The sequence below is a fragment of the Heptranchias perlo genome, chromosome 29 (genome assembly GCF_035084215.1).
Source record: "Heptranchias perlo isolate sHepPer1 chromosome 29, sHepPer1.hap1, whole genome shotgun sequence".
Taxonomy (NCBI): Eukaryota; Metazoa; Chordata; class Chondrichthyes; order Hexanchiformes; family Hexanchidae; genus Heptranchias; species Heptranchias perlo.
The window spans coordinates 9,134,979-9,157,593 of record NC_090353.1 but is presented as its reverse complement, the minus strand read 5'-3'; the positions used below and the strand labels follow the sequence as shown (position 1 = coordinate 9,157,593).

At 45.2% G+C, this 22,615-nt stretch overlaps 1 protein-coding gene across 1 annotated transcript in view; it reads right to left on the bottom strand.

The window, feature by feature from the left end:
* Positions 1-4,682: 4,682 nt before the first annotated feature.
* LOC137299368 (E3 SUMO-protein ligase PIAS4-like) overlaps positions 4,683-22,615 on the bottom strand; it is an 80,331-nt gene continuing 62,398 nt past the window's right edge. The window contains exons 9-12 of the mRNA XM_067968062.1: positions 19,026-19,099; positions 16,746-16,906; positions 13,451-13,590; positions 4,683-6,761 (exon numbers count right to left, since the gene is read on the bottom strand). Coding sequence (XP_067824163.1) covers positions 6,682-6,761; positions 13,451-13,590; positions 16,746-16,906; positions 19,026-19,099 — 455 coding nt within the window. The 3' untranslated portion in view covers positions 4,683-6,681. The remainder of the gene's footprint in view (positions 6,762-13,450; positions 13,591-16,745; positions 16,907-19,025; positions 19,100-22,615) is intronic.

The window sequence follows — 22,615 nt, the reverse complement described above, 5'->3', positions numbered from 1 at the left end:
ATTGTGGGGGGGGTGGGAGATTGTGGGGGGGGTGGGAGATTGTGGGGGGGGTGGGAGATTGTGGGGGGGGTGGGAGATTGTGGGGGGGGTGGGAGATTGTGGGGGGGGTGGGAGATTGTGGGGGGGGTGGGAGATTGTGGGGGGGGTGGGAGATTGTGGGGGGGGTGGGAGATTGTGGGGGGGGTGGGAGATTGTGGGGGGGGTGGGAGATTGTGGGGGGGGTGGGAGATTGTGGGGGGGGTGGGAGATTGTGGGGGGGGTGGGAGATTGTGGGGGGGGTGGGAGATTGTGGGGGGGGTGGGAGATTGTGGGGGGGGGTGGGAGATTGTGGGGGGGGTGGGAGATTGTGGGGGGGGTGGGAGATTGTGGGGGGGGTGGGAGATTGTGGGGGGGGGTGGGAGATTGTGGGGGGGGTGGGAGATTGTGGGGGGGGTGGGAGATTGTGGGGGGGGTGGGAGATTGTGGGGGGGGTGGGAGATTGTGGGGGGGGTGGGAGATTGTGGGGGGGGTGGGAGATTGTGGGGGGGGTGGGAGATTGTGGGGGGGGTGGGAGATTGTGGGGGGGGTGGGAGATTGTGGGGGGGGTGGGAGATTGTGGGGGGGGTGGGAGATTGTGGGGGGGGTGGGAGATTGTGGGGGGGGTGGGAGATTGTGGGGGGGGTGGGAGATTGTGGGGGGGGGTGGGAGATTGTGGGGGGGGTGGGAGATTGTGGGGGGGGTGGGAGATTGTGGGGGGGGTGGGAGATTGTGGGGGGGGTGGGAGATTGTGGGGGGGGTGGGAGATTGTGGGGGGGGTGGGAGATTGTGGGGGGGGTGGGAGATTGTGGGGGGGGTGGGAGATTGTGGGGGGGGTGGGAGATTGTGGGGGGGGTGGGAGATTGTGGGGGGGGTGGGAGATTGTGGGGGGGGTGGGAGATTGTGGGGGGGGTGGGAGATTGTGGGGGGGGTGGGAGATTGTGGGGGGGGTGGGAGATTGTGGGGGGGGGGTGGGAGATTGTGGGGGGGGGTGGGAGATTGTGGGGGGGGGTGGGAGATTGTGGGGGGGGTGGGAGATTGTGGGGGGGGTGGGAGATTGTGGGGGGGGTGGGAGATTGTGGGGGGGGTGGGAGATTGTGGGGGGGGTGGGAGATTGTGGGGGGGGTGGGAGATTGTGGGGGGGGTGGGAGATTGTGGGGGGGGTGGGAGATTGTGGGGGGGGGTGGGAGATTGTGGGGGGGGGTGGGAGATTGTGGGGGGGGTGGGAGATTGTGGGGGGGGGTGGGAGATTGTGGGGGGGGTGGGAGATTGTGGGGGGGGGTGGGAGATTGTGGGGGGGGTGGGAGATTGTGGGGGGGGTGGGAGATTGTGGGGGGGGTGGGAGATTGTGGGGGGGGTGGGAGATTGTGGGGGGGGTGGGAGATTGTGGGGGGGGTGGGAGATTGTGGGGGGGGTGGGAGATTGTGGGGGGGGTGGGAGATTGTGGGGGGGGTGGGAGATTGTGGGGGGGGTGGGAGATTGTGGGGGGGGTGGGAGATTGTGGGGGGGGTGGGAGATTGTGGGGGGGGTGGGAGATTGTGGGGGGGGTGGGAGATTGTGGGGGGGGTGGGAGATTGTGGGGGGGGTGGGAGATTGTGGGGGGGGTGGGAGATTGTGGGGGGGGTGGGAGATTGTGGGGGGGGTGGGAGATTGTGGGGGGGGTGGGAGATTGTGGGGGGGGTGGGAGATTGTGGGGGGGGTGGGAGATTGTGGGGGGGGTGGGAGATTGTGGGGGGGGTGGGAGATTGTGGGGGGGGTGGGAGATTGGGGGGGGGGTGGGGAGATTGTGGGGGGGGTGGGAGATTGTGGGGGGGGGTGGGAGATTGTGGGGGGGGTGGGAGATTGTGGGGGGGGTGGGAGATTGTGGGGGGAGGTGGGAGATTGTGGGGGGGGTGGGAGATTGTGGGGGGGGTGGGAGATTGTGGGGGGGGTGGGAGATTGTGGGGGGGGTGGGAGATTGTGGGGGGGGGGGTGGGAGGTTGGAGATTGCGGGGGGGGGGGTGGGAGGTTGGAGATTGTGGGGGGGGTGGGAGGTGGGAGATTGTGGGGGGGGCGGGTGGGAGGTGGGAGATTGGGGGGGGGTGGGTGGGAGGTGGGAGATTGGGGGGGGTGGGTGGGAGGTGGGAGATTGGGGGGGGTGGGAGATTGGGGGGGAGTGGGAGATTGGGAGCACGTTATGGCTCACTAACAATTAATGCAGTGTACAAGAGAAGCAGAATGCCATGACAGGCCCTCAGCTAGCAAAAGTTCACCTACTTCCCCAGCTCAGATACAGTCTATGTCCTCCTTCACAATGATCTGCAAAGCTTCCTCCTCATAGCGGGTGAGGGGACTCAGGTTTGGGGCTGGCCACCTGCCAATCTCTCCCAGCCATTACAGGCAGTCTTCTTGAGAAATGATGCACTGGAGAAGGGGAAGTCATAGTGGCACATGCTTAATACAATGCATTCTCAGAGGAGAGAGTTACTCCTCTTACCTTGCCTGATCCAGTAGGGCAATTATACCAATGTACACGGTGGTTGAATTAGTATTCACTGCCTTGCTACTCCCTTTCACTAACCTGCAGCTCTCCTTGGGACCCTCCTTTCGTTGGTGGTTCCAAAGCAGCACTTCAATGTTGAAACCTTCAAAATCAGGGGGACTCTGGAGCTGACCTCCCCAACACATCCTGCAGCCTAAACAATTTTGAGGATGTCTCGCTCTTTAAGCTGGTGCAGACCTTTAAATTCTGCAGCTCCACACAATTTCCCACTGCCCAACAAAGTCACTGCCAGTAATGTGGGATGAGGGAGGCGAGGGAGAAAAAGAGGGGGCACTAAATTCTCCCTGCCACACTACCAGTGGGGATTATGCCCCTGCATAAGACCCAGGCTTGTGAGATAGAGATGGAGGATTGCTGCATATTAATATAGAAGTTTACAGATAAGCAGAGGTACTGAAGTGTTATGTCTTATTTCTAAACTGGAGTCAATTGTTCCATTTCACACTGGAAAATTTCTTTACTTAGTAAATCAGAATGCAACGTATATTCAAGTTCTGTGCTACTTTAAATTGACCTTTGCTGCAAGATAGTCAGAAGCATTCATGCGCAAAAGGACATATGTGCTGAGACATGCTTCAGCCTGTGGCCACATATGATTGTTTGAAGACTTTCCAGAAATGGAAATTAATTTCCATTCACATTATTCTCCTCCATAGAAGATGAGACACAAAAGCTCCTTGCTCTGGGTTACTGTTAGGGCACCCCTTTCACCAGGTGGCACAGAAGCTGCCTTTGTACTGACTATCATCAGTAGCAGGACCTCCCACCACCAATTTCCTCCCATCACTGTGAGCCAACATAGAACATGGCTTGACTAGACTATCCTAGAGGGGGCAGTCTCATTAATGCTCCAAACTCATGCTCAAATTTCTGTCTTACCTGACAGTATAGGAACCAGCATTCCCATCCCTGATCATTTATCAAACCTTGCTGAAACCTTCAAGTATGTAATCATTAGGTGAGGACAAGTTCAGGCTTGACTGTAATAACCTATAAGGCCAAATAGCTATTGAAACCCACTGTCTAGAATCACACAAAGTAATGAAAGGCTGGTGGCACCCATAGAACTGTACCCCTGCACATGTGTGCATCTTCAGAAAAGGGGAAACACCGTGGGCAGGAGGAGGGTAAGCAAAGAGAGGGAGTGATGAAAAGTCAGGAGCTTGATTATGTTGTCAGGTTTGGGTTTGGAGGAAAGAGAATAAAAGCAACAGTTTCACTTCATTTCAAGGAATAGTGAGATGTAATCTTAAATGTTTATTAAATATTAATATAACCTGATATTTGTCTACATTAAACAGAACATCTTTCAAAACTCCTTAACCAATACCAAATAGGAATAGGAAACATGCTTAACAAGGTGCCATTCTTTAGACAAATAGTACTCTATTTATGCTAACAACGGCCTTGTGCTCAACTTTAAACTCAATTGAGTATAGCATGAATAAAGGGGCAATTTTAAGGTAGTAGCCAATATCTACTCTACTTGATTTTGCTTGAAGTATCTAAACAGACATCTGTGTAAGCAGAGATATTTATAAAAGAAAATTCCATTTGGAGATCAAAACTGCATATGGAAGCTACAATCCATTAATATATATATTTTTAAAAGTGCACAACATTCTATTAAATCAATCTAGTAGTTTTTCTAGACAATTGCTTGAGCAGCATGTTAAACTGTCCACCAAAAATTCACAAACACTAACCTAAAGATTTGGGTGAAAGACCTAGAGGTTTTGCAGCAATATTTAGCCTTGTTGTGCAATTTTATTCCGTTTAAAAATACACGCAACAGATAAATAAAAACCTTCCTAGAATCTTACGTATTCTGCTTCAACATTTATGTGGAATTTCCTATACACATTGACTGTGAAGCTTGGTTTTAAAGTTTCAATGCTGTCTTTTGCATTTAGTTTAAAGAAACGCTCAAAAATAGTTTTTGTAAACCATGAAGATTTCAATTTTAAAAATTGACCAAGTATAATGATTACATAGAAAACAGAGCAATGCTTTGATTAGCTGTTTTGTTTCAACACTCTGAAGCCTTCACAGGATTTTATTTAATGCAGGTTACTTTCCACCCAGCAAGTGATTTTAAAGAAAATATAAACTACAGCCATCAATGTTACTGATCCAAATCCTTACTTTAATGTCAGAATCCACAGCATAAACACTGATATCGACTTGGAAATCATGGTGCAAAAACGTTGCAATTGAAAAACAAATTTGCTTGACAATATTTTCATTTCGATAATTAGATGACAAGGAAAATGATTTTTTGTGAAAGCAATAAACACGTCTGAAGTGATTTGTGCTTCCAACTGACAGAAAAAAAAATGTTAGAATCAGGGATATCAGTATGTGTCAATATGAAGGAACTGGAGCAGACAAGAATTGATATTAACCCACGTTATTCTCCTTCAGAATCTTTACACAGTGAATCTGAATTTAACGCCAGAAACAGTATGTGGCAGTTAGGCTACATTTGGAATTGTTAAAAAATGTACAGCCCTTTCACATCACAGTAATTACAAACTGTTAGAAATTGGTGGGACTGAAACATAAAAGATTCCACATATCTGCTCAGTGCTTTAACCTATTTGGTTTTCATAATTTGAGATCCTGAATTGCAACATTATGACTAACTTAAATGTTAAAAAACTAAACTAAATAAACTATGTGCAGTTATGTACAACTTTGTACAGCAATAACTTTAAAAGAAAGCAAAGAAATAACAATGGTCAACCATGTGGCATCTCAGTAGCTGCAGCACTCCCGGAGCACTGGGCTCAACTAGGTTGAATTCCAGCCTTGACTAGAATTTGCATTTGGCTTCCCAAGTATCAATTTTTCCGGTCTTAGGGAGGAAAGGAAAACTGGATACCTTTCCTGCATAGCTCTAAGAGTGCCTCTCGGTTGAAGGCTAAAGGAACAGCACTGGCAGAATCCAACTGCTGGCCTGTCCGATCCTGACAAAGGTTAAAGTGGACACTGCTAGGTGTGGGAAAGAGAGAGAAAGAAACAGAAGGAAAATAAAGAAAATTTTAAAAATAAATATGGCCACAGTACATTTGCCAAAGAGTTCTACTCTGAATAACGAACTGAGCCTCAACATCCACACCCCGCTTCAGAAAAAGCCAAAAGGATTGAAGGACTATTCTTTGGATATGGATATTCTTTGTAGCTTTTGCTTTTTAATATCCTCCTGGCACTGACTGATAGAGGGAGAAGACATGTTCTAAAGCCTCTGTTGAGCTGGCCACATAGAGGTTTACAAATTCTAAAAGGTCTATCCCTCAAGATTCTCCTCCTGTTGGGGATGTGCCTTACCTCTGCTTCATACCTCTCTGGAGCCCCACCCAATTTGGGAGGGAAGGGGAGGGAGAAACCAAGCAGGTGAGCAATTTTTCACCTGTAAACCAATATATTGCTCCAAGCTACCCATTTTAACAAAAGCACATAAGAGAATTGTGATCAACACTGCTCCCCTACATCTACTTCAACTGTTTCAATGAGTACTAACAATATAATTGATTGAAGTTAAGAATCAAACAGTGAGATGGAGCTGGGCTAGCATATGCAATCAAGCCCACAAAACTGTTACAGCTCCTAAAATCAGAGCCCAACTTAGTGTACAAACTCTCAGGCTTCTTTGACGTGGACACTTGCTTTTGAAACAAAAAGTAAAAGGGAAAAACAAAAAAAGCGGCCAGTTAAACTGGCCATGATTTTTTTTTTCATATTTCACTCTTAGAACATGGGACTTGACCAGGGATCAATGCCTGCCAAGCAGTCAAAACAGCAGAATTTATAAGCAATCCTCTACTACGATGTGTTGTCTATATTTCTCCAGATAGCTCATGAACTATGCATTGGTCCTTCACATCCATAAGAACGCACTCCTCAGGAGTGTCACTTCTCCGAACAGATTATTAGTTATTCTCTATTGTTCCAATACTTTCAGGAGGTAGACATGGCTGGAGGGGCTCGGAGGAATTGAAGCCTGCAATGCTAGAGGTAGACTTCTGTCAACAGGTCTTGCCACAATGTGTCCTGCATTCTTGGTAACGAACTCTCTCCAGCATTCACAGTAACATTCGTTTTTGAGTAGTCGATCCTCACGATCAACAGTCTATAGTCAGGTCAATAATATCCACGTCACTCTTGCCATTCGCACGATTACTGAACTGATTGTTGCCAGAGTCTGTAAAATTCAAAACTGAAATGAGTCAGTCAGATATGAAATGATCATATGTGTACAAGGTGAGCAGAGAAGTGTAGTACTCAATGATGTCAAATTCTAGTGTTAGAGCAGAAATTTAACAATGTTTGTTTTAATTTTTCATTAAGCAGTCAATATGGCTGTGCAAAAAATATAAAAGGTGAGATGCCTCCTTCTCTACATTTATGGCAGGCAAGCCAATTTTCACCCATTAGGAATGGTCTCATTTTGGTTTCAGTGTAATCTATTTTAATGCTAGTCAGTCTGATAAGTAAATAGACATCTACATGCCTAAATGAGTTTGCAATTTCGTCACATCAGCTGATCATAATAGTCAACATTTCTTCCCCTCCCCCCCACCCCTAATGCATAGTGCTGCCATGTTAGAATCACTTCAGCTTAGATAAAGAATGTTATATAAAAGTTCAGGATAAGCAAAAACCGCCTATCCAAAAAGGTAAATTTTTCAGCTGCCCACTGATAATCTACATGTTATCTCAATTTTAAAAGTGATATTTCAATACAAATATCTCAGCCACTTGAGTCTGCTCGGTAAATAGAGATTTGTTAAAACTGGATTCCAGTTTTAACAAAAAACTGGAAACTTTTTTCAAGTTTCCAAACTTGATACCATAATATCTGGATGCAAAATTGAATCTTTAGCCATGTTGTCAGAAGTCAGAGCCAAACAGAAGCCTCCACTTGTGAAAGAGAGGACATAAAAGAGGGAGGGGGGTTGTCAGTCACTCCAGACACATGAAGTGACTGTATAAGAGATCTGGGGGGAGGTCTGCCTGCCTTCTTGACAGAGAAATGTACATGTCATAGAAGAACTGAACCGAAGGATTAGATAATACTTTAAAATGAAATGCAGGGGGGGTGGGAAGGAGTTTATTCCAATCTACCTTCCACAGTAAACCAATACAATGTCAAGGCAGCTCAGGCTGCCTCCCCCTTCTCAAGCACAGCGTCGAATAGGTGCAAATAGGAAGAAGAAAACCTTAAAATCTGAGAATCTGAAATAAAAACAAAAAATACCAGAAATATATATTATCAACCTCTGAAAACAGAAAAGACAGGTTAATGTTTCTGGTCATGATCCTTCTCCTACATAGATGATGAGAGAACTTCTTTAGAAAACTGAACAAAACATGGGGAAGGCATGCAGGAAAAAAAACGTGCCAGAAGTCGACTGACTTCAGAGAGGAGCTAATGGGTTTAATGACCTGCATACAGTTTTTTTTTAAAAAAAGCAGGAAGGTGAAAACTGGTGGATGATATAAAAATCTCAGTGAGGAAGCATTAAAACAAAAAGGACATGGAAATAGCTAAGCAAGGTGGTGGTGAAAGATGCACAGGAAATAAACTCCAAAATGGGGAACATGAAAAGACAAGTAGATGGAAGAAACAGGGAAGCAAATGGGTGAAGATAGGTAACTTTTGAATTTAGCCAGATATTGCTCAGACCAGAGGGGCTGCGGAGTGCCAAGGACAAAGATAAAATACTCTTTCTGAAGTTTGTGTTGAGCTTGGAACAATGTAGGAGGCCAAAGACAGAAAAGGTCAGAGTGGTTGGAGGGAAAGAGTTGGAATGGTAATTCAGAGAGATCAAGGTCACCCTTGGGGTCATAAGGGCTCAGCAATCAGTCTTATCAGGCACTGAATCAGAAAAAAATATCTAGAGTAAAATCCCAAAAATTTAACCATTATTTTAGCCTTTTTTGGTTGCACCAAAATCCAGGCCTTATTAGTGCTTTGCACAATCTAAAAACTGCACTCGACAGGATAATACAGTAAGTACTTGACCAATATGGAAATTATAGGATCAAATGGTGATTTTTATCTGTTCAGAGACCATCAACGGCAATGTGTCGTTAGTTCTTCACCTGAGTGGAGTGAAACAGTGAAGGAAACAAGACCTGGGAATGGACTCCAAAATGTTTCCAAGTAAAGAATTTGTTGTATGAGCTCTTTCTTAGTAATGTAGGTAATTTAGTTGTTTGACTAATGTAACAGCCCATAAACACCAATTATAAATATATGATCACAAAATGGCGGAATAATCTCGGCACTTTGCCTACTGTAACTTTGATCTTTCTTATTCTTCCAGAGAAGTTCAGCACTCAGATTAAAAGGACATTAAAATGGGCTACTAAAGGATTATTGTAAAGTTCAATTAACAGAACTCTACACACAGCATCGTCCACAGACACGGAGTCAGTTTCCACAAGTACGCTGATGATACCCAGCTCTACCTCTCCACCTTGACTGCCTCTATGTTCTTAGACTGCTTGTTCAGCATCTATGGATGAGCCACAATTTCCTCCAGCTAAACACTGGGAGGACCGAAGTAATAGTCTTTGGCTCCTGCCACAAATTCCATACCCTTCGTACTGATTACATCCCAGCTCCACGGCTACACCTTCAGGCTGAACCAAACTTCACAAATTCGACATCCTATTCGGTCCAATAAAGCAGCCCGCTTGATTGGCACCCCATCCACCACCCTAAACATTCACTCCCTTCACCACCGGCGCACTGTGGCTGCAGTGTGCACCATCCACAGGATGCACTGCAGCAACTCGCCAAGGCTTCTTCGACAGCACCTCCCAAACCCGCGACCTCTACCATCTAGAAGGACAAGGGCAGCAGGCGCATGGGAACAACACCACCTGCACGTTCCCCTCCAAGTCACACACCATCCCGACTTGGAAATATATCGCCGTTCCTTCATTGTCGCTGGGTCAAAATCCTGGAACTCCCTTCCTAACAGCACTGTGGGAGAACCGTCACCACACGGACTGCAGCGGTTCAAGAAGGCGGCTCACCACCACCTTCTCGAGGGCAATTAGGGATGGGCAATAAATGCCGGCCTTGCCAGCGACGCCCACATCCCGTGAACGAATAAAAAAAAACACGTCCTCCATCACAAAAAACACCTGCTTCCACCTCCATAACATCGCCCAACTCCGCCCCTACCTCAGCTCATCTGCTGCTAAAATTCTTATCCATGCTTTAGCCAACTCCAGACTCAGCTATTTGAATCCCCTCCTGGCTAGCCACCCATTAATCATCCTCTGAACTTCAGCTTATCCAAAACTCTAAACTATTCAACACAAAATCCACCACGTCCACTAAAAGCTAGAGCACAAGTACAAAAAGTAATCCCAAAGGCTAATGGAATGTTGGCATTTATCTCAAGGGGGTTGAAATACAAAGTTATGCATCCGTTGTAGAGCCTTGGTCAGACCCCGTCTGGAGTACTGCATTCAGTTTTGGGGACCACACCTCAGGAAGGATATATTGGCCTTGGATGGGGTAAAGCACAGACTCGCCAGAATGATACCAGGGCTTAAAGGGTTAAATTATGACCACAGGCTGCATAAACTTGGGTTGTATTCCCTTGAGTTTAGAAGGCTATGGGTTTAATTGGTTTAAAATGATAAAAGGAATTGATACAGTAGATACAGAGATGCTATTACCTCTGGTGGGGGAATCCAGAACAAGAGGGCACAATCTTAAAATTAGAGCTAGGCCATTCAGGAAGCATTTTTTCCACACAAACGGTGGTGGAAATCTGGACTTCTCTCTCCCAAAAGGCTATGGTTGCAGGGTCAATTCTGAGATCAACAATTTTTTTTTATTAGGTAAGGGTATCGAGGGATATGGATCATCGGCAGGTAAATGGAGTTGAGGTCCAGATCAGCCATGATCTAATTGAATTTTAGAACAGGCTCGAGGGGTTGAATGGCCTACTTCTGTTCCTATGAAGCCAACTGTAGCACCTCAAACGAGGTCAGACCAGGCACTGAACCTGTGACCGTCAAGATCTATATAGCTCATTGGCACATCAGGACGTGCATTTACACATTTACTTATGCCCCTCTTTATATATTTATTTATACCTGTCATATTGTCTGATCAAACCCTTGTGGAATTGAGGTGGATGTGTTCCTCAAAATAAAGCACAGCAAGCCAGATTTTTTGAAGCTGTAGCTTGTTCAAGTGCTTGAATGTGTACAGTTGGGACCACACTCCTGGAGTCTACGCTGCCTCTAACCTTTCTAGAGGCTAGGTTACAAAATAATATTTTATTCGATGAGGGAGGTTGCTACGGCAGATAAGGAGGCTATATGCCTTAATCCATTGATTCAGTGGTATCTTCTCAAGTAAAACTGGACAGCAATGGTGACAATCGTGCAGTTACAAAAAGATCTCCCAAAGAGCTTTGTGGTCAGCGCTATAAATATATCTATGGCCATCAGACCCAAGATTCCCTTATAATGCAGCTGGAGGATCTTGGATGCCTCATGGAGGTCTGGCTAACAACCTCGTTCATTTTGTCAGGTGTAGAATAGAAACAAAGTGCAATGCTAAAAAAATAGGGGTTTGGTGGTGGCGGTGGTTGGGGGGGGGGGGCGGGGCGGGGAGGAGGGAGGAAAGGAGAGAAATATCAAGACCAAAATCATAAATACAGGATTTGTGTCAAGGCATTCGAGAATAGAGAATGTTCATTCCAAATCCAAAATAAAAAAGCCAGGCATATGCCAAGGAAATACACACATTTTCAAGAAGCATCTAACAAAGTTCCAAACAAGACATAGGAACAGAAGTAGGCCATTTAGCCCCTCGACTATGTTCTGCCATTCAATGAGATCATGGCTGATCTGTGACCTAACTCCATATACCCGCCGTAGCCCCATATCCCTTAATATCTTTGGTTAACAAAAATCTATCAATCTCAGATTTAAAATTAACAATTGAGCTAGCATCAACTGCCATTTGCAGAAGAGAGTTCCAAATTTCTACCACCCATTGCGTGTAGAAGTGTTTCCTAACTTCACTCCTGAAAGTCCTGGCTCTAATTTTTAGGCTACGTCCACTAGTCCTAGACTCCCCAAGCAGCGGAATTAGTTTCTCTCTATGTCTATCCTAACAGTTCCCCTTAATGTCTTGAAAACTTCAATCAAATCACCCCTTAATCTTCTAAATTCCAGGGATTAAAACACTAGTTTGTGTAATCTCTCCTCGTAATTTAACCCTTGGAGTCCAGGTATCATTCTAGTAAATCTATGCTGCACTCCCTCCAAGGCCAATATATCCATCCTAAGGAGCAGTGCCCAGAACAGAACACAGTATTCCAGATGTGGTCTAACCAGGGCTTTGTATAGCTGTAGCATAACTTCTGTCCCCTTGTATTCTAGCCCTCTAGATATAAAAGGCCAGTATTCCATTAGCTTTTTTGATTATTTTCTGTACCTGTACATGACATTTTAATGATCTATGTACATTGACCCCCAAGTCTCTTTGGACCTCCACTATTCCAAGCTTTTCACCATTTAAAAACTACTCTGATCTATCCTTTTTATGTCCAAAGTGGATGACGTCACATTTGCCTACATTGAAATCCATTTGCCACAGTTTTGCCCATTCACTTAATCTATTAATATCTCTGTAATTTCATGCTTCCATCTACACTGCTTACAATGGTACCTATCTTTATGTCATCGGCAAACTTGGATATGTGGCTCTCTATCCAGCCATCTAAGTCGTTAATAAAGTGAATAGTTGAGCCCCCAACATATCCCTGCAGGACACCACTAGTCACATCCTGCCAATTTGAGTACCTGCCCATTATCCCTACTCTGTTTCCTGCCGCTCAGCCAATTTGCTAATCAGGTCAATAATATGCCTTCAATTTTATGAGCTTCAACTTTAGCCAACAGTTTCTTATGAGGGACTTTATTGAATGCCTTTCGGAAGTCCATATAAACAACGTTTTAGAATGTGGAAAATCAGTTAGCCAGATTGAAAACTGCCCAGGCAACGGACAGCAGATGATGAAGAATGGACAGCTCAGGTTTGTTGGAGGACAGTGAATCGTGGAGTTTAGCAGCATCTGTTCTGGTTGCCCTATTCACACTTTATAAATGATATTGCGAAGAGTGGAAGTAGTAATGTAAAACTAACTAATGATTCCAAGCTCTGCAGTCAGGTGACTTATTTAACACTGATTGATGGCATTTAAATTAATCTGAAATTAAGTGGATAGGTCAACAAATGGCAGATTTTATATAGATATATATATCTGTAATATAATTCACACAATGTGTACACAAAGACTGGGTGCCCACTAACGAAGGTAGAAAAATATTTTGGTATAATTATAGGCCTTCATCCGAAGTATCCAGTCAATATAAAGCTATTATCATGAGGTTAATCAGGCACTGACTAAAGATTGTTCCATGTATCCAAAGTGGTCATTCCATTTGCTTTCTGTTTAATTGTCCTTCTAACATCTGAGAGTCCACCAGCAAGTCAGAAAAGCAGACAAGAATACAAGGGTGGCTGCTATGGGAAAAATATCACATCAATGCAGTTAAAGCTTCCTTGTCGTTGAAGCCAAGATACAATGTTGGGGCATGGTAGAGGGACTTTATTCCGCATCAAGCAGTCTCAGGGCAGTACAGTAAGGGTTAGATGCATACACTGGGTACCAAAAATGCTCCACTTTCTATTATCTTTATAAGCACCAAATTTCTCGTCTCTTTTCCCCAACCCCCAAAAAAATTTAGAAAGAGAATCGCCATAGTTGGTGCTCATCTGCAAATGGCTAATTACATATTATCACCCATAATTACATCTATAGTACTGAAGTTAAAGAAACAAACCTTCTAATTCCACTACTGAATATTTGGAACCGGAGTTCTTCTGAGGCTGCTTTTCTGGCTTTATTGGAGACCAGCTGCCATCATCCTTAAACTGAACCTCAGTGGCATCTTCACACTCCTCCAGAATATCTAAAAACAGCCTAAGAAAAATAAAAACACACTTATGTTTATTCCTCATCTGTCCATCCTTTCTTGGTTATCACCATCATGTCATCTCTAGTTTGAAGAGATAGCAAAGCTTTGTAGTTTTGTCACCATTACAGGGATACCTGTGTGATGGATGTACAGATTTCTCCCATGTAGGGGTGCTTCCACACTTAGGGCTTTAATCAGAGGTAAAAAGCAGACACAAACTCATCTGTTTGGCATGGAGATTTCCACACATTCTAATAAATCTGCAAATTCAAAGCTTTTGAATAAAAATTCTGCTTGAAACAATCACTTGGTTTTGCATTGTGTACTCCAATTATCTCTCCCTCAGTAACATCAAACTTTAAATGACTTTTACCAAATTGTATAATACTATAATTGGTTTCTACCTTTCAAATGGTCAGTTCTGTTAGTTACTGAAGCCAGATGAAATGGTAGTTATCATGGTCAGCAATTACAATAAAGACACTGCATAAATTGGATTTGTTTAGACTAATGATAGTCACAGCATAGGGGCGCAATATTAATTTGAGGCTTCTCTACAAGATCGAAGCCTGTATTAGTGGCAATATATTAAGGTGGATTGAGAACTGGCTGAAAGGCCGTAAGGAGAAAGCCATTGTAGATGGATTTGGATCTGCTTGGAGTGGTCACCAGTGGTGTCCTGCAGGGATCAGTGTTAGAACTGTTGTTCTTTACCATTTTTATTAATGATCTAGATGTAGGAGCTGGGAGCAAGATCTGCAAGTTTGTAGATGATACTAAGATTTGTGCGATTGTCAGGATTGAGAACAATGCTTGATTCCTACAGCTGGATCTTGATGCGTTGGGGGATTGGGCTTATGACTGGCAAATGATGTTTAACTTCAAAAAGTGCAGTGTTATGCATGTGGGCAGGGAGAATGCTGAAAGATACATACACCCTTCAGGAAATAGCACTAAAGCCAGTGGAGAGAGAGAGATCTGGTGCATAGATTTCTAAAGGTTTGTGAACAATGCCTGAAGCGATAGCTAGAGCGAATAGGGTGTTGGGGTGTATTTATAGGACAATTGACTAAAAGACAAAGCATACTATTCTGTCCTTGCACAAGACCGTGGTCAGACCTCTGTTCAAATACTGTGTCCAGTTTTGGTCTCTTCACTTGGTGGGTGATCGAGGCTTTGGAAAGGGTGCAGAAGAGGATCACAAGATTAATTCTCAGTTTGAAGCATCTTAGTTGTCAAGACAGGCTTAAAGAGCTGGGACTCTAGAGAAGGGAAGATATAGGGGGTGATTTGATCGAGATTTATAAGATGTTGAAAGGAATAGATTGTGTTTGAGTAGACAGTTTATTTCAACTAAATAGGGAGGACCAGGGGTCACAATCTCAAGTTATGCAAGGCCAGATTTAGGTTAGATGTCAGGAGGTGGTTCTTTTCCCAGAGAATAGTGGACCTCGAACAGGCTGCCGGCTCATGCAGGGGACACTGATTTGCTGAATTCCTTCAAGCGAGAGCTGGATATGTTTCTGGCTGGGGCAGAGATCACCTCGTACAAAAGGTAGGTACTGCATGATATTATCAGGACCAGAGTGATATCCTGGACTTGTTTCAATTGCCTAAGGGGATTGGAGAGGAATTTTCCAGATGTCCCTCCCCAAATTGGCCTGGCTTGTTATCTAGTTTCTCGCATTTCCCAGGAGATCACATGGCTTTCAGGTGGGGTGCGAAGTCTATATATTGTAATGCACAACGCATCTCAGTGGTGTGGGACAGGCTGGATGGATTAGAGCGTCTTTTCCTTTCCGTCATTGTTCGTATAACAAGAAAACCAAAAACCCTGCTTGAGATATCCCAGTTTCTGCAATGGAAGTAAATGGTTCAGGATAATGCTCGTCCATTTATTTCAATGTTTTTTGGTTTCAAAATGGAAAAGCTCAGATTTAAAAGACTATGGCAGATTTAGTCAAATATCTGTACAGTTTTCCACTAATCTCAGTCCTTCTGGTTTACATGGTTTAGTCCTACTTTGAAGAAGTTTTAACTAACTCTAGTTAAGGTATGGCAGTCATCATTTTCTGATGGGCAGTAGGAATTATTTGATGAAGGTATACGCAACAACGCCATTAGTCATTTCCTTGTCCAGCCAGGATGAGGGGGAGAAAGAGAGGAGAGAAAACACAGATGATATCTGGCCCTGTAGGACACCATCTTCAGTTCTTTTCAACCACCAAGGATAATCACCAGTAGATCCATAGGTGACCTGCAAGGATCCCAATACCTCCAATACTCTGGAGAGGGGCATACAGGGGAAGATTATTTCACTTAAGTATTTACAAAACCACGTATTTAACGCATGACTATTTATAAAACCAGCAACACACACAGCAAATAGACAAACCCTAATAGACTAATAAATCAAATGAAGGAAGGACAGACTTTTGTCTTCATTCAAATGAACAGTGATACATTTAAACTAATCCACCTTTCTTCATACTCCACAAACCGTATGTAACCTAGATCACAGAAGTGCTTCGTAAGATGCAGGAGCAACCAAATGATGAATTAAAGATGTTGGGGAGATTTTCCCAGACCCAGGGAAACTGGATGCCTGGGTGCAGCAAATATTGGAAAAATTGGCATGTCACATCGCATGCCCATAAAGGAACCTGCCTGATTTTCTATAATTCATGAATCTCTCTCCCTTTCTCTTTTCCTAGCATTTCTCTGTGGGGGTATCAATGAGGCTGCAGTGAAATAGCTCACGATAAATGGAGGGTCGTACCCAGGAGAAGCCTCACTTCAACTGAGCCGAAGTTAACCCAGCTGAAACTCCGCTTCCCAGCCTTCCCTAATTTCGCTCTCTCTGACAGACAGCCCCCACTAGATCAATGCCTGTGGAAAATAAAGCCACAAAAGTCCCACCTGGTGCTGCTGGGTTAGAGATGCTTTGTCCAACTGCCTCCCGACCTGAAGCTGGTCACGCAAGAGGTACAGTCTGTTTGGACAATGAGAAGATGCATATACAAGTGTTAACACGTTTGTTTTGGGGGGACTTGGTTTGTCCATTTCACCCGACTGTCCGGACAAATACCTAGTGTAAATCCATAGCCTCATTGAGAACTGCATTATAAACAGGACTGTAAATCTACAGAATAATACTCACTGGTCTACAAATAACAGTTCATAAGGAGCAGGCTTGTCGCACACAGGACACATCCATGTAGGCTTTTTCTCATTCATCTGAATATATAGGGCTGCATCAAAACACTGTAAATGCGTGCAGGTAATACCTCGACAGGGAACTGAAAGGCGCATCTTGCCAAGCTGTTGAGCAATAGAATTGGAAAGTTAGATTAGAAACAGGTGTCATTATATTCACTAGTAAAGTTCAATAAAAAATTTTAAAATTGTGAACCAGATGAACAAATTGCAACGACAATCAGAAACTTCTATTGTGTAGCACAGTGTCATTTTCCAACCAAAACAAACTTTAATTGATGTCCGTTTGGCAGTGGCTTCGTACAAATACAGATGGTACAACTCAGCCATCTTAAAGCACATTGTAATGGTGCCAGGAGAGTGCAGCTCAAACAGAGACCCTTAACCTCAAGGGCACTGCCCGCCCCAGTTTACCTTAGGTTATGCTAGTTCCCTTACTGTAGGCTTGTTGCAAGTTATTTGGAAAATGGAGACCTGCATTTTGACAATGTCCACAATTTTCTAATCACACATATAGCAACTGAGAGTGTAACAAGATATTGTTAACCATTTCTGAATATTGCTACGTACAACATAATGGGGCAATATATTTACGTATGTTGCTACGTCCCAAGCTTCATTTTGGAACAGCCTGGAAATATTCATGTCACACCGTGTGCACCGAAAGCTAGCTCCATACATTCAGAAGCCAAGTAGAGGGGGTGCAGACTATGACAGCAACTTGCAAGACTTAGGAAAATTTGGTTTGTTGATGCTAGAAACAGGTTATTTATTCTGCAAAGTGCTATTAAAGAACAAATAAGCTAATCCAATAAAATTCACAAATGTCTGCAGCATGCACTTTTAGTTTACTGCAGCTTCCGTGACATTAAAAGGAAAGCAGATAAACTGACTGGAACAGCTAGCAATGAATCAAATCTTGCAAACGTTCATTTTGCATATGATTATTTCGTCCTCCTGTGTGAATGTTTAATACAGGATTCTGGTATTCTAGATTTATAGTTGCTCAAGGAAGCAAGAGATTGCACTGTTCATAATCACCCCTAAAATATTTTGACCTCTGCTGCTTTTGTCAATACTGATAAAGGGTTAAGCATTACATAAGAACATAAGAAATAGGAGCAGGAGTAGGCCAATCGGCCCCTCGAGCCTGCTCCGCCATTCAATAAGATGCTGCTTATGAATCTAAAAATGGATAATATAATCCGAGCAACATTATAACCAAGATATTTCATCAAAAACAAAGGGCACATAAGACGCTTGCTTTTTAAGACAGTTTAAAGTCAAGCATATCTTGTGATATTTTTAAAATGCAAAGTTTTTCCCCCAATTTTTCCGATGGTATGAAACAACTTTCTCCCAACACTACACACTAACTGCAAGGAAGGACCCAACAGCAATTTTCCACCCAATATTTTCAGCCCTCTTTGGGGGGCCTCTAGTTTCCACCCAGTTTCTTCAACAGTAATGTGGCTTTGAGATAAGCACACCAGGGAACTGAATCTATAACCTCCAACTTTTGACAGCAAAACCAAAAATTATTAAAATTTCATATTTATATACTTTTTTTTAAAAAATGGTGCCAGTTTGGGTTAGTTGAGAACACTCTCTTTTCAGAGTCATGGTCATGGATTCAAGTCCCACCCCAAGAACTGAGCACATAATGTAGGCCAGCACAGTACCAAAGGAATGCTGTATTGTTGGAGATACCATCATTTGGATGCGACATTAAACTGAGGCTCCGTCTGCTTGTTCCTGTGGTTGGGTGGATGCTTAAGATCACAAGGCGCTGTTTGGAGAGTAGGGAGTTCGTCCGGTATCCTGGCTACATTCCAGCCTCAATCACCATCAAAATTTTGATTAACTAGTCAACTATCCAAATGTTGTTTGTGGGACCTTGTTGCTTGCAAATTAGCTGCTGCAGTTACCTAAACAATAGCCGTTGCCTATAAAGTGAAATGCTTTAAAATGTTTAAAACTCTTTCTTTGCAATGGAGTGATTTAAAAAACTGCTCCCTTTTTAAGTCAAACAAAGCTGTAACAAAATGCAATTTTCTCTTTTTATTTAAAAAAAGAGGAAATAACATTCAGAATTTTTTAAAAACTAAATGCATTTGATATCTTCTCCCCCAGAGTTTAGTATTGGAAGAATGAGATTTTTAAAAAAAGAGAATTCTTTTACTAGTTTTGTGAAAAGATTCTGTGACAGTACAGAAATACTTACACTACACATAAGAGAAACCCGGAGGCCAGTGGTGGTAATGTCATTGTCAGGTTCCAGTCGAAGCTTTTTTCGAACTTTAATGAAAAAAAATTAACTTCTATTACCGAACAGAACTATAAGTATGCTAGCTTAAAACAGTACAGGCAATAACTTTTATCCTGTGTTGAGAATAGACTCGTTGCTTGGAGGAGATACTATTGAACTTAAAAAAAATTTTCTTGCACACTCTCTTACCTGCAGCAAGAATTTGCAACTTTTTGAAACTGTAAAGTCAGCTGGAAATCTGGCACATAGAATCTTACAGCACAGGAGGAGGCCATTAGGTCCATCGTGCCTGTGTCGGCTCTTTGAAAGAGCGATCCAATTAGTCCCACTCCCCTGTTCTTTCCCCATAGCCCTGTAAATTTCCTTTTCAAGTATATATCCAATTCCCTTTTGAAAGTTACTATCGAATCTGCTTGCACCACCCTTTCAGGCAGTGCATTCCAGGCACATAAGGGCCCCGATATTAGGAGGGAGGAGGGTTGGCAGCGGGAGTGGGGGGGGGGGTGTCGACTGGGCGTATGGGTAATGCGCCCATTGAAATCAGGGTGCTCCGCGCGCAATCGCAGCCTAATTGAAGGTACTTACGTGTACTTCCGGGTTTCCCGTTGCAGACCTGCGCAGCGGGCGCACCGCGCACCCGCATCACAGGCTGTCATCAGGAGGAGCCCTATTTAAAGGGGCAGTCTTCCAATGCTCCTCCTGCAGCAAAGAACCATTTTGGGAGCATGGAGCAGGCCAGAGGCAAGGCTGCTCCAAGGTTCTCTGACTCCTCACTCCATGATGTGGAGATGCCGGTGATGGACTGGGGTGGACAAATGTAAGGAATCTTACAACACCAAGTTATAGTCCAATGGACTATAACTTGGTGTTGTAAGATTCCTTACATTTGTCCTCATTCCAGGTGCTGCTCAATGGAGTGAGGAGTAGGAGGGAAATTTATTTCCTCCATCTGTTGGGAGGAGGTGGCCTCCATCTGCCACCAAGAAGGCCTGGCTGGAGGTGGCCGAGGAGGTCAGCAGCAGCAGCAATGTGTACCGAACATGAGTCCAGTGCAGGAAGCACTTTAATGACCTAACCAGGTCAGCCAAAGTGAGTACACTTACGCAGTCTTCCACACTCCGTCTTCCACATCACCTCCACCACCACACAACTCCTCCTGCACTGCCACAACGCTCTCGCATCACTCCTCACATCCACTCAACCATCATCCTCACCTTGCCTGCACTTACTCACCGCCCCAGTTCCCATTCGAACACTACCACGCAACCCAATCCTCATACAATCGCATGGCTATGTCTCAAACGCACCCTCCCATGCATCTCCCTCACGCTCACCCCCACCCACACCAATGCATGCAGCGGCTCACTATGCAACCATCACTCAATCACGCCTCTGTGTTTTGCCTTGATAGGAGAAGAGATGCCAGAATGCCCGGGAGAGGGCAAGGACCGGAGGGGGCCCGCCACACCAGGTGGTCCTAATGGACACGGAGCAGCAGGCATTGGAACTAAGCCGGACGCTGGAGTGCCTGTTCGTGGCGGATGCCGAGACTAGGAGCGCACAAACAGCTGGTGACAGAAATCGAACACTCAGCACTCATGATAGTGAATGATCTTAGCATCACTTGGCATCTGCAGCACCTCAACATCTGTCTACATGCTTAATATTGCTTTCTGTTCTCTTGCAGGGCCATCTGTGACCGCCGTGACTGCGGAGGGCGATTCATCAGAAGACCTGCTGGCCTCTGAGGGTGCATCGTCACATCTGAGTCAGCCATCCACCAATGCAGATACACACACCTCGGTGAGTCCCCGTCCTCAGTTAGTTGGGCTTGCACATGGTGAGTCATCACGTACGTGAGCACGAGCAGACCCTGGTGGCTGGGGCAGCCGTGGAGAGTCCACGTCGGTGGGAGCACTCTTCTCCAGGCTCTGCTCAGCTGGACCCAGATGCTGAATCCTGGGGGCCAACCATGAAAAGGAGAGTCTTCGAGGGCCAGCAGCACATTGCCAAGGTACTGGAACAGGTGCCACGCGCACTCGCCACAATCGCGCAGAGGACGGAGACGTCCAACTCCTGCATGAGTGGAATAGTGGCACAGGTACAGGAGGGTATCTCTGGGATACTGTCACAGGGACGTGAAGGCATCTCTGAGACAGTGTCCTGGGTAGGTGCAAGGGAGGAAAGGCTAGCCTCCATCGAGCTTCAAGCACGGCTCAACAATGAGTCCATTCAGGCCCTGACAACGGCCGTTCGGATTCAGGGTGAGCAACGTTCTGCAGCTTTAAACAGGCTGACAGATACCTTATAACTGGGCTTCCAAGGGTTCACACAAGTCCTCCAAACTGTTGTCCAGCAGGGTGAAAGGAGTGATGTGGGCCTGGGCCAGGAGAGGGATGATGGTGAAAGGGGTCATGGAAGTGAGGACGCCACTCAAAGCACTTCCACGTCTCACCCGTTGCCCCCCTCTCAACCAGTGCCCGCAATGCTGCCTCCTCTCCAGGTGGCCGAGTCTGCCCCTGCATAGGTGCAGGTGGAGTAGTCTTTGCAGGGGCTCTCACGGGCACTGAAACTCAAAGAGCGTCCGCGCAAAGCATCTCATCGGACAGGGCACGGACAAGAGCAATCTGCCACTACCTCTGCTGAAGCCACAGGGGTAGCAACACGTAGAGGTTCCCGTAAACGTACGGCTAAGGTTTTGTAAGCACGAAGGGGATGCTCAAGGGTGTATGACAGAATGTCATGTTCTTGATTTAGTTTCGTATGTTTTGCAAAGCACATCAAAATTTGTTATCACCACTACTGCCTCGTCTTTGCAAATCTTGTCTTGTTTGTGCAATAATTCCCTTTCCTGAGGATCACCATGAAGACCCACACCTGATGTCACCCATTGTGTCACTGCAGAGTGGGTGTAGGTGTATTTGCAGGGCTCTTTTGTGCAGACGACAGAGATGCCGGCGATGTCCCCAGTGGCATCCTGGAAGGATCCGGAGGAGAAGTTGTTGAGGGCAGTGATGACTTTGACAGCGGTTACATGTCGAGTGACTCTGAGCCTACTTGTGCACTGCTCCTCAGAGGTGTCCAGGAAGCTGAGCCTCAGTCTGTAGATCCTGTGGAAAGGGTAGTGCATTCTGCAATGCATCTCTCTCTGTGGTTGCCCTCTCTTCTGCTGTGCAGGTGGATGTGTCACAGCACTGTGTTATGGAGCTCCACGTGTTATAGGTGGACGGCGTGGCCGGCAAGGCTGGTGATGCTGTTCGTCCTCCGAGGAGGTCATGACTGCAGCTATGGCGGCCCCCATCTGGAAGATGTACGTTTGAGGGGGTCCGCAGGGTAGGTAAATGTGTCTGCATACCGGGGTTGAGGTTCCAAGTTGGTGAATTTTAGTGTTAGGAGGAGGGTGGTGGAGGCCAAACTTTGTCCAAAGTGACAGAGTGGCCTCCTGCAATGAGGGTCTCCCCACCCCCACCACCTGTAAAATGGACCGTTGCAGCTCCCACAGGCTGGTGGCTGCAACATGTCTGTTTCAACTGGGAGTGCTTCCC